The sequence below is a fragment of the Sorghum bicolor genome, chromosome 2 (genome assembly GCF_000003195.3).
Source record: "Sorghum bicolor cultivar BTx623 chromosome 2, Sorghum_bicolor_NCBIv3, whole genome shotgun sequence".
In the NCBI taxonomy this organism is placed as follows: domain Eukaryota; kingdom Viridiplantae; phylum Streptophyta; class Magnoliopsida; order Poales; family Poaceae; genus Sorghum; species Sorghum bicolor.
The window spans coordinates 4,622,147-4,636,891 of record NC_012871.2 but is presented as its reverse complement, the minus strand read 5'-3'; the positions used below and the strand labels follow the sequence as shown (position 1 = coordinate 4,636,891).

Genomic DNA, 14,745 nt, shown 5'->3' with positions numbered 1-14,745 from the left:
ACAGGGACACGACCCCGCTCGCTCCCCGCGTAGGCGTAATAACCACGGGGGCCGCCCGCCCGCCCGCCCCCGACCCACCCACCTCCTTCCCGCGGCCCACTTTACAGTTGCCGCGGCCGCCACGCGTCACGCCACGGTTGGCCCCGCTGCCCTCCCCTCCCCACCCCACCCCACCCACCCACCTCTTTATTCACCCCGACACCCCCCCCCCCTTCCTCCCCTTCGCTTTCCCCTCCATCCATTCCACCCACGCCTCCCCTCGCCTCGAGGGGAATTTCGGCTAGGGTTTCGCGGATCGAGGGAGAAAGGAGAGGAGCGGCTCGGCAGCGGCGGCTAGGGTTTTCCGCGGGTGGGCGGGCCCCGCATGGCCTCGCCGGCGGCCGCGGCCGCGAAGGGGAGTAAGGGCGGGGAGGACGGCGGCGGGCCGGTCACGGGGGACATGGTCAGCGCGGGCTTCGCGGAGCTGGAGCGGCAGCAGCAGCTGCTCGCCACCTGCACGCGCCTCTACCAGCAGCTGGCCGACCACTTCGGCTCGCTCGAGCGCGGGCTCGCGGCCCGCTCCGAGCAGCTCCGCGTCCGCCGCAGGGCCTTCGACGCCCGCACCCACCGCGCGCTCGACTCGCTCCACCGCCGCGAGGCCTCCGTCGACACCTCCGTCTCACGCGCGCTCGACCACCTCCACTCCATCTCCAAGGAGGCGGCGGCGGCCCCGGCCCCGACACCGTCCGACTCCGCTGCCTCGGAGGAAGGCCTCGCCGAGAGCCTGCGCGCGCTGTGCTTGCGGATGGACTCGTCCGCGTTCCTGGGCTACGTCGTGACCCACCGCAAGGAGGCGGACGCGCTGCGGTCCGAGATGCCCGCGGCGCTCAAGCTCTGCGTGGATCCGGCCAAGTTCGTCATGGACGCGGTCGCCGACGTCTTCCCCGTCGACCGCCGCGAGGTGCCGCGGAACCCGGCCGACCTGGCGTGGGCGTGCGTGCTCATCCTCGAGGCCGCCGTGCCGGCGCTGGCGGACCCGGACCCGGACATCGGCGCCGCGCGCCCGCTCGTCCCGCGCGCGGCGCGCGAGCGCGCGAGGGGCATGGCAAGGGAGTGGAAGGAGGCTGTCGAGAAGAAGGGAGGCGTGGAGGGGGCTAAGCCGCCCGACGCGCACGCGTTCCTGCAGCACGTCGCCACGTTTGCCGTCGCGGAGAGGGAGGACAGGCCGCTGTACCGTAGGATTGTCGTCAGCTTCTCTTGGCGCCGGCAGATGCCACGGCTCGCGCTTACACTCGGCCTCGAGGAAGAAATGGCTGGTATATACATACGCTTGTTTCCTGCTTGCTGCTGCCTGCATTCTTGCTCTGTTTTGTTGCACAGATTTTTTTTTGGGCACTACCATAGTTCTTTGAGGGGTATGTGCTTGTGCGCCAAGTGCTGATGTGGGGTGAAGCTTTGGGGTTCAGATGGTTGATTTTGGGGATAACCAAGTGTGCAGTGTGTGTAAATTGTCCTAGATCTAGCATTGAATCGCCATTAGGATTAAGTGGCAGCCATCTTTACTTTATTAATTGTGGATCAGAGCAGCAGCAGCAGCAGCAGCATTTCAATAGGCTCTGGAGGAGGGTAAAAAGGAAATCACTCAGGCAAAAATGAATTGAAAAGTTCCTTCTTTATTTTCCACTGTTAATTACTGCAAGGGTATGATAGTAGTGGTATGATTAGATTGGAGTATGTCCTTTTAGAGCGAGCCCCCTGGGTGGTCTCTGTCATAGCCATGTGCTAGAAAAGGTGGTCTAGTGTTTTATCAAGTGCTCAGGATAACTGTGTCTTCTGTACATGATGGCCATCATGCGCTTGTCTTGGGGGCCATTGCTTTAGCCTTTAGATGTCGTCAGATTCTTGTGTCTACAGTACGTTGCCTTAGAGTGAAAGGCAATTCAGTGTTGCAGTGTCGTTAACAGCAAGTTTCTGGACTCTCTTGTTCCAATGCTGCACATACCTCACTGCAATGCTAGGAAGTGCCAAACAGCCTTGTTTTCTATTCCAAATTCCAAGGGAAACTGCTACATTATCTTGTTATAAATAAACTATGCTGCTACAACACCGACAATTTCATGCCTTTTTGCTGCCAAGTTCATGGCAGTTTGGTTTTGCCTTCCAGTGTACACCTTCACTGCTGCATGGCTGATGCCTTTGTGTGGACAATTTCTATTTCTTGGTCATATATTTGTGTGTTTCCTGAGTGACAGATAACCTTTCACGGTCTCGTTCAGACTTAAGCAGATTAGTCACTACATGTTAATATGTTTTCTTTTGCAGATATCATTGAGGAACTAATTGCTAAGAGGCAGCAGCTTGATGCTGTGAATTTCGCTTACGAGGCTGGGCTTCAGGAGAAGTTCCCTCCAGTTCCTCTTTTGAAGTCCTACCTGGAAGACTCTAAGAAGACATCAACCGCTGCTTCAGATAATTCAAGCACTAGCAGTGGCCAATCAGGGGTTCGTATAAATATAACAGCAATTCTAAAGTATCTCTTGAATTTCTTAATTGAAAGAGCGGTGCTCCTGCTCCCCATTCAACAAAAGAAAAAGTATCTCTTGAACACAGGATTGAATTTTGAGTTTTATTTATGTGCCTAGTGCTATTATCCTCTTTTAGCTACATATAGTTTTAGTTATCTATCACCTCCTTGTTGGGCTGGCTCTGTTTTAATGTCTCTTTGTTTGATGGTACTCTATGGGATCTGATGTTATTTATCCTGCAGAGCAATGCGAACAAGAAAGAGCAGTCTGCACTGCGAGCTGTCATTAAGTGTGTTGAGGACCATAACCTAGAAGCTGAGTTTTCACTGGAGGATCTTCGGAAGCAACTTGAAGAGCTGGAGAAAGCCAAGACTGAGAAGAAAAAGGCAGCATCAAGCGCTACCAGTGGCAGCAGCAGCGGCCCTGCAACCAAGCGCATCCGTGCAAGCAATGGAGGCCCAATGCCTCCTGCCAAGGCAGGTCGTCTCACTAACAATGCTTGTGTGTCTTCTTTCCCAGCTCCCACCACATTTACCCAGTCTCCCTCCCATGCCTCATATGCCACGACCTCCCCTTCCCATACCTCATATGCCACGACCTCCCCTTCCCACACCGCATATGCCACGACCTCCCCTTCCCACACCGCATACGCCATGACCTCCCCTTCCCACACCGCATATGCCACAGCCTCCCCTTCCCACCCAACATACGCCACAGCCTCCCCGTCCCACCCATCATACACCACAGCCTCCCCTTACCCCTATGACAGGCCGGTTGGACATGGCCTCTACTGCAACCGGAGCCCACCGGTGATCAGGGAGCCATATGTTTACCCAGCTGAGGAGGTAGCCAGTGTCAACGTCGGCATTCCCATGCCATACTCCACCCCACCCATGAGCTACCCTGCCCCCTATGGCGGTTATGGCAATGGGATGGCAGCTTACACCAATGGAATGGCTCCTGCCTTCCACCAGGCTTACTACCGGTAGGTTCAGTCAGGAAACAAAACAAGTCGCTGATGAATGACATGACAACAACTGATGATGCCAACGACTCAGAATCGCACAATGGCCCTATTTTGTAGTGACTGACTACAACGGTAGGTTGGGTATCTCATCTTATATGTCCTTACCACTACTACTAGATGTGTTGTGTTTAGCTCTCGTCTCATCTTAGACCACTACCTTTTTTTACTACTAAGGAACCTGGATGTAAATTATGTATGGTATCAGCGAGACTGTCGTCGCATCCTTATGTAATTCTATTCAGAACTTTGGAAAACTAAAAAAAAAATCAGCATGTAATCCTTAAGTACCGGATGTACCATGAACTTAATTAAAAGTGTTTTTAGTTTACTTGTAGTGTCGGTACCTCATTCTTGAGATTTGATTGTGTTTGGTGTGCATGCTCTGTTTGTTTGTTTGTCTTATGTTCAACTGATGTGGTCAGCCAGAGTTAGTTGAGGCGGGAAGGTTTGCCTGTGAACTGGAAGGTGATGGTCATGTTAGATCATAATGATGTGGGGTTGTGGTGGTCACATGGCTCTGCCTAGCCGATTTGGTACCCAGTGTAGTGCCAAGAGCCGGCAGGCAAGCAGATACATCATGCATGCATGTTCTTGTTGTGTACTAGCTTTTACTCTTTTGCTAATAGCATTTCATTTCATTCGATGATATCACTTATACTTTGCTGGCCATTTTCCGGCGGTGGCACCTTGCCGCCTCGCAACAGGAGGTGAGACACCTTGTCTAGTGTTGCTACACTAATGGTACAAGTTTTATTTTGTTCATGAATATAGTTTATGTTTATCTGATTTGTCTATGGCGATAGCTGATGATAATGCCGCTGCTTTGCTGATGATGATTGTCATTCCTGATCTCATGGTCATATGATCACTACTTAATAGTAATATGAGTTGGCTCGCTTTGTTTTGCTGGAGACATCTCTAAAAGTTTGGTCTAGGTTTATTGCAATCGTCCGATCGGCAGGATTCTGTTCATAACAATATAATGTGGCAAAGATGCTTTAGTTCCTCTCGAGTCATCGCCCCCACCACATGCTTCGTGGAATGATGAACGACCTGCTGCTCTCTGATTCATGTTCCCTAGCGGCCGAGCCTTGCTCTGTTGAGTTGGCAGACTCGTACTGGCGTAAGAATGATAATAATAAAATTGAGTCATAGAAAAACTGTTATGAGCTGCTGCTCAGTCCTACAATAGCTGCCATTTTGAGTTTTTTGTCGTAAGTTTGATAAAAAAATACGTATAATATTTATATCTCTAAATAAATTTATTAAAAAACTAGATTTAAAGATCTTTTCGATAATACTAATTATGTATATTATAAGTATTAATATTTTTTAACACACACACACACACACACACATATATATATATATATATATATATATATATATATATATATATATATATATATATATATATATATATATATATATATATATATATATATATATATATATATATATATATATATATATATATATATATATATATATATATATATAATCAAAGTTGTTTCTCACAAAGCGAGACGTCATTTATTTTGGGACGGAGGTACGTGTTGTGAAAATGTTGTAAATTGTGGACTGCCAAAAAAAATGAGCTATAAAAAAGTTGTTGAAAATTATTCCCTTTCTCTATCTCCCTTGGAATCATTGTGAAACATCTTCTCTATTTTCATCCTTTTCAAAAAGACGAAAGCATAAAATAGGGTCTAAGGTGCTGCGACATTTGTACTATGTGTCTACGTGAATAATGGCTCTTGAAAAAGCAATTTCTGATCTCATCCGTTTGGTTAGCATTCTTTTTCTTTTAAATAATGGAAGCACTTTCTAGAAGTTGAACTAAACATGTGATAAGTTAGCTAAACTTTGTTGCATGACTGTTAATATTAGTTGCCACACTTTTATGGCAAGAAATTGACCACCTAATCTTAGACATCTTTGAGCAAGAAAACTCATACTACAACAAGTGGGATAATTGACAAAGAAGTTAGACAGACTAAATCATGATAGCAACTGAACACTGTCGAGTAAATTGTTGCTGAAAATTTACCACCGTAGACAAAACTGTGCAGTAAAACTAGGGCAATTGACTAAGAAGTTAGGTAGACAAATCGTGGTAGCAACTGAACTAGAACACTGTCTAAAACTAGGTACCTAATTAGACTGCAATTCAAACACGGGCACATGGCCTAATAACTGAAATTAAAGCCGTCCGCTTGTAGTATAAGTCATATTTTTTCTGTCAGTTAATATTAATTTTCTCTTACAATAAATCTGACAAACATGAAGTCACCATCCTCAGTCCTTGCATCAGGTCCTCAGTGAAAAGAAAAAAATCTGCTCCCGGCGGATGCAAGACGCCTGGTCTTTACTCCATGTAAAAACCAAACATTCTACTACAGGTAATTCAAGATTCTCTTCAAAGTCTTCAGCGTCTACGGCGACTTAAAGCAATGTGCATTAAAGACAGATTTGGAATGGCGTTATCAAGGTCTGGTCCATGCTGGTATCTCGAATGATTATCATGTGAACCGGTATTCTCAATGCAATATTCTGTTGACCTTTGCACTTTCCTATCATTATAACAAATCTTTACTCCCTCCATATTCCAAAAAAAACTTTACTCCGTCCGTTCTAAATTGTAAGATGTTTCTATATATACAATGTAGACATAATGTATACTAAAGTGCATATTAAAAGCTATGTATCTAGACTAGAAAAACGAAAGCGTCTTATAATCGAGGAGTACCTATATAAATTACATGAATTAAATTATAAGTGTATGTCACCAAAAAATAATCTTAACTAAATCAGCATTGGGTATGGTAGTGGGGAAAGGAAGTTTCAATGGGAGTATTCTTAGCTGCAGAGGTAATTCACTAAGGCCTTGTTTAGTTCATAAATTTTTTTTGGATTCAGCTACTGTAGCACTTTCGTTTGTATTTAACAATTATTATCCAACCATGGAGTAACTAGAGCTCAAAAGATTCGTCTCGCAAATTACAGACAAACTATACAATTAGTTATTTTTTAATTTATATTTAATACTCTATGTATGCGTTTTCTAGCCTTAAATACCATGAATCATGAACTCAGAGTAAAATATGAGTTCACTGTTCACGTGAGTAGATCAACCGTGCGAAATAGATCTGATCATACTTCAGGCTGGGCCTGCTTCAGATCGGGCCAGAAGAAATCCGACGTTTTTTTCCGCATGACCCGTGCCCAACCCGACCCGAGCATCATCATCATTCCCCGTCTTTACATCATGCATGTCCTCAGTGGGGGAAAAAAAAAACAACTGCTCCTGGTGGATGTGAGACGGCTGGACTTTGGTCGCTGTAAAAATCAGGCATTCTAGTGCAGGTAAAATATATATAAAAAAAATGAGGCGTTGTAGTCCAGTTGATTCAAGATTCTCTATGGCGTCTACTACGGCGACTAGGGAAAGCAAGAATGTTCCCAATGACTGGAAATGTTCACCTCCCAGGAAATGACTGGATGAAAGCATTCTGTCACCTCGAGGCCTTGTTTAGTTCACCCAAAAAACCAAAAACTTTTCAAGATTCTTCGTCACATCGAATCTTACGACATATGTATGAAGCATTAAATATAGACAAAAATAAAAACTAATTGCACGGTTTATCTGTAAATTATAAGATGAATCTTTTGAGTCTAGTTAGTCCATAATTAGACAATAACTAAATAAAAACAAAAATGCTATAGTACCGAAACCAAAAAATTTTCGAAACTAAACAAGGATTTTGCAACGCAACTGACTGCAAGGCGTTTCGTCCTCGTCCTCGTCTCGCACCACCAAAAAGTCGCACCAGCAGATGGGGATGGGTGCAGATGCAGGGCGTTTCTCTGAAAATTTTCGGTACCGATCGCCTGCACCTGCACTCCACTCAGAAAAGTTGTAGGAGAACAAAAGTGAAACCTCCCCGTGTGTTTACTGAAGAAAAAGGGAGAACGGCGATGTGTGCAAATGCTTTTAGCAGCTGCACATTGGCAACGAGGCAGGAGCATGATAACTAACTGGAAGCAGAAACAGCGTAAAAAACCCGATCAAATGAACATGCGCGGATTAAACAGTCAGGCAGACACCTGTTGGAACAAAGGAATTCTGCAAAAATTTCCAGCAGAATTCAGTGAAACGCATTCTTCAAGAGTTCCCGCGTAATTCATGGGGAAGAAAAGAAAAGGACAACGTTTTCGAAGGGGCACTTAGCAGAGAAATGGAAAAGAAATGGTAGCTCCAACTTTAATCAAAATTTGTGTTTACCACAGCACCAGAAGTGAGCTAAACAATAGCTCATCCTCCTCCTAGGCTAAGTTCATTCTTTTTCCGAGGATAAGTTCATCCTCCTAGGAAAAAGAATGCACAAAAATAATCCTGAAAGGGGGGAAAATAAACAAACTCCAAAGGGGTTGAACTAGTGGACAGGTATATTTGGAGCACCAGAAAGCCTAGGTAGTACTCTCTCTATCTCAAATTATAAGTCATTTCAAGAATCTTGAAGAGTTAAAGCATCTCAAATTTGACTAAATTTATATGAATAAGATAATAATATTTATAATACTAACTAAGTATCATTAGGTTCTTTATTAATTATATTTTCATAGTGTCTCTATTTGATATCATAAATCTTTGTAAATTTTTCTATAATTTTGGTTAAACTTGAGACGCTTTGACTCTCCAAGATTCTTTGAATGACTTATAGTTTAGGATAGAGGGAGTAGTTTCTTTTCACAAAAAAAAAAGACTAATATTTGGAGCACCAGAATACCTAGCTACTTTTTACCCACAAAGAAAATCAATCCTTCAATCACCTTTTCATTCAAAAATCCTCCAATCACCTAAACGAAAGGGATTCAGGTGGGGTTAAGACTCAAGTAGAGGTTACCAGGTTTGACAAGCAAGCAGAGCATCTCCGGAAAGCAAAAGATGTGATAAAAAAAGCAGTGAATACAATCTAGGATAAAGTTGACAAGGAAATGTAGACCAATATATATGCTCAATAGTTTGATTGGATGCGCGCTCTATGGCCCCCTGAGGATGCAATTATTGCATGTTGTATGGAACCTAAGAATATTTCTGTTATGGTGCGTGCAAAACAAACTCTGAATGTGTAGATGTGTTGTTTGAGTGGATTGGTGATTGACTGACCGGCATCACCAAAGAAAATTTGACGAGATGAAAATAAATACACATAAATTTGACGAGACTGTGACCCAAGCGCCCAGGCTTGAGATACAGACAAGGGGATAATAACAAAAATCAAACTTGATTGAATAAACCGGTGACCACTTAACCTCCAAATCGCTAACACAATCATGTCCATCCATCCATTCAGCACAACAGCTGCAGATGCACATATATGATTAAACCTGCTACACAAGTACAACCCAACACACTAATGGAGTGTTTGTTTGATAAATCAATCCACTCTAGATAGGGTGATGTACCATGGGTCCATTCCTCAATTTTAGTGGAATAACCCTATTCTTTGTACTGGTACAAATTATGAGTTTATGAGGAATAAGGTGGTGATGAATCAACTTATTTTATTCTACAAACTAAACCAAAAAAAAACTAGAGAGTGAGATGATAATAGATCACTTCATTCCATGAACTAAACAACTCCTGAATATTCGCTTGTCTGAAAAGCCATGACTGAAAATACCGTTCACTGCTGATTTATTGTGAGAGAAAATCACAGCTGAATAGCTGGCAGATTCAGCAGATAAGCTCAAACTAACAGGCCTGTCTCTTAGATGATGCCATGAGATGCAAAATTTGGTGGGGGACTCCGGGCTCCAGCATTGAATAATTCAGAGTCAAACTCAGCATTAGAACCATAAACTTGCTACCAAAAATCTCAAGTTAGTTGTTCTCAATCTCACATGAAACCACCTCACTAAACAGATCTACAGTTTGTACTTAAAAAACATGATCAACGGGCTGTTTGAAGCAAAGTATGCTATGCTGCAATGGAATTTCATGCTGAAAAGGTTACCAAGCGCTGCACCTGCAATGGCTCATCAGCATGAGCTGAACTGCATGCTACAAGTGTTTTTATTAAAGCTGGAGAAACTGCTGACAAAGTGCACAATGAAATGACAAAGTTTGGACGGAGAATTAGCAGCAAAGGCGGATCCACAGGCATTATTATTATTACTCTAACTGCTCTGTTTATCATCATCATCATCATCTCGCGCGTGATATCAATATTGATATTAGCAGTAGTAGAAAACAGAAACAGGAGGCGAATCAGCAAAACAGGCGAAGTCGAGAAGAGTCATGGATGGGAATGGGATTATAGGACTATACAAGCACGAGGACGCGGTCCGTGCCACCGAGGGCAGCAGCGGCCGCATCGCCGTCGCCGTCGTCGGGGCCGGCGCCCTTGGGGACGGTGACGACGAGCTCGCCCTGGGCGTAGGTGGCGGTGGCCATGGCGGGGCGCGTGCAGGGCGGGAGGCGGAACCGCCAGCGGTCGAGCTCGAAGGCGGCGGCTGCCCCATCGTCGTCGTCATCGTGGGCGCCGGAGGACAGGCCCCGGACGACGACCTTGGTGACCCCCGGGTGGATCTCGACGGCGTGCGCGCGGGGGCCACCCGCGGGGGAGAAGGAGAACCCGTCGACGTCGACGACGGCGGCGGCGACGAACCGCAGCGCGGCGGCGTCCTCCTCCACGGACACGTCCGCGTCGGCCGCGAACGGGAGCTCCAGCACCTTGGCGAAGATGTGCGGCAGCCGGCGCAGCTTCTTCCCGCCGACCGCGCCCGCCGCCGCCGCCGCCGTGGCGCAGCGCTGCACCGCGATGGTGCGCTTCCGCGGGGCCGGGTGGACCCTCATGGCGTTGGTTTTGGTCCGCCGCGTCGGGGGTGTGGCCGGCGCCGGAAGGAAGAGGGCGACGGCAAACGGTAGGGAGGGAACGGTAGTGGCTGGCGGACGCAAGGGCGCGGTGGGGAGGGCCGGGCCGGGCGGATCGAGGGGGCGGCGCTTCGGAATTGGCGCTCGTCGTGGGGTGCGGGGTGCGGAGGTCCGTCCGTGCTCGTCTGGTTGTGGGGGTGCGTTGTTGGGTGGGGGGAATTGGAGAAGGAAGACAACCGGAGGGCGGACGGAGGAGGGGAGAAAGAGAATCGGAAGCGCTGGGATGTGCGGGAAAACTGTGGGGCCCAGATTTTATTTTGGCTCTCTCTCTTTTTTTTTTTCTTTGTAAAAAAATAAGGTGGAAGCCTCTCTTGATAGGGATTAGGATCCTGGAGTTTGATATTTTTTTTGCAAGACCTAGTTATAGACGTAGATGTTTATATATGTATATTCTATATCTATGTGCATCTCTGAAGAACTGAGTTGGATTAGTAAATCTCGAGATTGACAAAGTCGCCATAGGTGTCGAAGAACCGAATTTGGACTGGCAAATTTCGAGGTTGACGAAGTTACCATAGGCGTCTCAATGTCGATGGAAACGTCGCCTGCTACTAGAAGCATATGGCTGTTAAATTATGAAATAAATTCAAAAAAATACGAGCACCCGTAAAGTTAGGATCTTAAACTTGAGTGGACAGGTTCCACCACAACAAACTTAACCACCTGATCTAGATCAGTTTGCTTAGAGAGTTGATTAATGATACTGAAATGTTGAAATGTCATGAGAGGAAATTTAACTGGGAGAGAAAAACACTGTTTATTCGGTTGACGATGAATCGAACCTTTTGCTATCTTATTCGTTTGAGTTTATCAGCCGAATCTACTAGCCATTCAGCAGTGTTTTTCTCTCACAACAAATTAGTACTTTCTATCATAGCTTATCAGCCAAATGAACAAGGTGACTATGACCTGGATGCAAGGTCAAGTACTGGTAACTATTTAAAATCTGTTTTCTTAATTATATGCAAGGTTGTCACTAGAGCATGTTTAAGACCTGGATTGGCGTTTACATGCAAGGCTATCACTAGAGCATGTCCAAATTAAAATTACTTAGAACAACTCTTAGACTATCTCTATCCTTCCTAATTAAAGAAATAAAGATTTTGGTGAGAAAAAAAATACACTCTAGCAACTTTTAAAATTGGACAAGATATAGAAAAGATATTATTAGAAAGTAGAAAGATATAGAAAGTGAATTTTATAAAAATAACTCTCTAAATAATAATTTAGAGTGTGGATTTTAGAAAACTCTTAGAGATACTCTTATCATCTTAATTTTTTGATAGGATAAATTATATTTCTCCAACAGTTCACTATGGTAACTTCATTCGGGATTGGGGGGAAAAATAGAGACATCCTATCAGTTGGTTGGGTTTCTCTAGGTTCAAGTCTCCGACTTGACAGGGGTGTTCGTATTTTTTTAGATTTATTTTAGGATTTAACGGCGCTATGCTTTCAGTGGTCGTCGACGTGCCCGTCGACAGCGAAACGCCTACGGTGATTTCGTCAATCTCAAGATTTGCCGGTCCAACTCGGTTCTTCGGAGATGCTGATAGGGGGTAGAGTGTGCGTGCGTGCGTTCATAGAGGTGAGTGTATGCTCGTATATATAAGCATCTGCGTTGGGTCTTGCAAAAATATAAAGATGGAGGGAGTACATCGGAAGATATACTAGATCCTTGAAAAAGGGAAAAATAATTAACTCATGCTTGCCTACCTACACAATGGGATCCCATCTCTTGACCAACGGTACACGCCAAAAGATTGATTCTATCAGATCAATTTTCTTTTGATAGGGAGATAAATATAAATTTAGATATCATATGGCTAAGTGAGAAATAGTCACTAGACCTAAAGACCAATGAGGTTTAGGAGTGATGTTAATACTAAGAAAACGAATGAGTGCTTTCTTATTAAATGGATTCGGAAAATTGTGAATGAATCAGAAGACACTTGGTATAAAATTCTCCTTGCTAAATTATATGCAGCATGGGAACTTTTTCACTTCCAAACACAAAACAAAATTAAGCATCTGTTTAAATGGGGAGTTATATTCAAGGTGAAGGATCGAGCAAAAAACTTTTTCCGGAATGATGATTGCCTTTATATTGTCCCTTTAAAAATTGAAATTAAACTCTATGGATTATTCAGAATTTGTGACATATAATCGAGCTATATGGTGGCCGGTATTCCGAAGCAAGAGGGCTGGAACTTGAGCTTCAGAACTTTGACTACTGATGAATTTTTAGGTTGGGAAAAACTGGTCTCTAAACTAGGAAATAAACTACCAACTTAAGCTAGGATATGATAATATTGCTGGCTGGGAGCTGGAAAAGTATAAATGTTTACTGCCAGATCATCAGTAAAATATATCCTTTTTTTTTGGAAATTAGACTTCCAATGGAAATAAATGTGTTTTTGTGGTAACCTTTGAACAACAAATAAACGCCCAGCTACTGTGCTTGCGGGATGGAAAGGGAACATCAAATGTTGCCTATGTGGAGAACCAGAAAATATTATCATTAGCATGGTGCATCCTCAGAGCTGGCTTCATGGGAAGCTGGCTATCGTGGAAGTGTATTTCCCACAACATATATCCATTTTTTTTTTAATTTTGCAGGGTTGACTTGGGCCTTGCGGAACCGACGGAGCAAAATGAGGACATAAAAGAAGTTTCCAAACAACCCTAATTATGGGTCATGTTTGAATTCATTATTTACTAATAGTTAACTGGCTAATACTCCTATCTAATATTAGCTACCTATTAGCTTTTAGCTAGAGGATGTTTGGATGCACAACTAATGAATAATGCTACTAAGGTAACTATTAGCTGCTATTATCTAATTCGGTCCAACTAGATAGTAGTTATTATTTAGAGATCCAACTATTAATTAGCTATTTTATTAGTTACACTTATTTACATCTAAAGAAGATAACTATTACCACATAGTTATTATCTAGAATCCAAACAAAGCTTTATCTTCTCTGCTCTTTCATACCTGCGGAAGTGGACGGTCTTGCCAAAACTAAGGCCCTGTTTAGTTTCCGAAAATTTCTCAAATTTTTTCAAGATTTCTCGTCACATCGAATCTTTGGACGCATGTATGGAGTATTAAATATAGATATGAGATAAATCTTTTGAGCCTAGTTAGTTCATGATTAGATTGTTAAATACAAATGAAGTGCTACAGTAACCAAATTTAAAATTTTTTACCAACTAAACAAGGCCTAAAGGATGAGGACCAATTTTGACATAGCCTCACAACTCCTCTCGCGGGGGTTCTAAAAAAGTTCTCACAGGGACGTGCTGCGCATGAAGCTAAAAAACAAGCTTCTATATCAGCTTTCTGGACATTTGCCATGTCTCTACCTGAGAAGGGGTTCAGTCAAATATTTTGATCAAAACAACTTTGGCTCCAACTAGTAACAGAGCCAAAAGTTTTTAGAAGCCCAAACAATCCTTGCTATGTGAAAATATTTAGCTAACAAGTGTTCTTGGATACAAAGAAATTTGGATTCTTTCCTCAAAAAAAGAAATTTGGATTCGGCTAAATGAAGTTTTCGCGGTGATTCTACTACCATTTGTTTTGCTTCCCTTCTCTTTTAACAATTGTATTTTATTTGTTAATAGTTTTTTGGATGCAATAAATTAAAATGAGTTGAATTTAGGTGGTTCTTTGCCAAAAAATATAAGGTTTTTTGAAGCATACTTTTATCTATATGAATTTCTAAAAAAATATTCTTGTCAACCAGGATCTAACATGCATACCAGCCAAATGATCTCACAAAATGATACTTATTGATCACCTAAAACATTTCTTAAAAAATCTAAAATTGAAACGTTTCTATAAGAATCTAAATAGGTACCAAATGTACCATTACTCTATTAGACTCGATCAAGCCCAGCTCAAATCACAAACGAGCCAAGGTCTTGAGCGTAACTAGGCGCAAGTGGTTGTAAGGCTTAGAACGAGCTCGGCTCGATCGTTTATTAACAAGCTAAAGATTGAGACGATGAGCTCATTCTATATTTGGTTTAGGCTTGTTTAGTTTTCCACCTAAATTTTTTTACCTATTATCAAATCTTTTGACATATGCATAAGATATTCAATGTAGACAAAAAAAACTAATTTGTACAGTTTGTTTATAAATTTTGAGACAAATCTTTTAAGCCTAATAAATCCATAATTAACTATAATTGCTACAATAACTAACATGTGCTAATAACGAATTAATTAGGCTTAATAAATTTGTCTCGTAGTTTAGGCGAGCTAT

The 14,745-nt window shown here is 43.3% G+C and overlaps 2 protein-coding genes across 2 annotated transcripts; one reads left to right on the top strand and one right to left on the bottom strand.

Moving 5' to 3' along the window:
• LOC8060713 (FRIGIDA-like protein 4a) lies at positions 222 to 3,859 on the top strand. The gene is made up of 3 exons (XM_021453724.1): positions 222 to 1,295; positions 2,302 to 2,480; positions 2,747 to 3,859. Exons 1-3 carry the CDS (start codon positions 365 to 367, stop codon positions 3,491 to 3,493), a joined length of 1,857 nt encoding a protein of 618 aa, XP_021309399.1. The 5' UTR covers positions 222 to 364; the 3' UTR covers positions 3,494 to 3,859.
• Positions 9,570 to 10,690, bottom strand: LOC8060712. The gene has a single exon (XM_002459354.2). The coding sequence runs from the start codon at positions 10,391 to 10,393 to the stop codon at positions 9,860 to 9,862; it is 534 nt and encodes a 177-aa protein (XP_002459399.1). The 5' UTR covers positions 10,394 to 10,690; the 3' UTR covers positions 9,570 to 9,859.

Excerpts from the sequence above, each read along its gene's own strand:
- LOC8060713 (XM_021453724.1), top strand. The coding sequence starts at position 365 with ATGGCCTCGCCGGCGGCCGCGGCCGCGAAGGGGAGTAAGGGCGGGGAG. Across the intron at positions 1,296-2,301 it reads CCTCGAGGAAGAAATGGCTG|ATATCATTGAGGAACTAATT; the intron begins GTATATACATAC and ends TTTCTTTTGCAG. Across the intron at positions 2,481-2,746 it reads CTAGCAGTGGCCAATCAGGG|AGCAATGCGAACAAGAAAGA; the intron begins GTTCGTATAAAT and ends TTTATCCTGCAG.
- LOC8060712 (XM_002459354.2), bottom strand. The coding sequence starts at position 10,393 with ATGAGGGTCCACCCGGCCCCGCGGAAGCGCACCATCGCGGTGCAGCGC.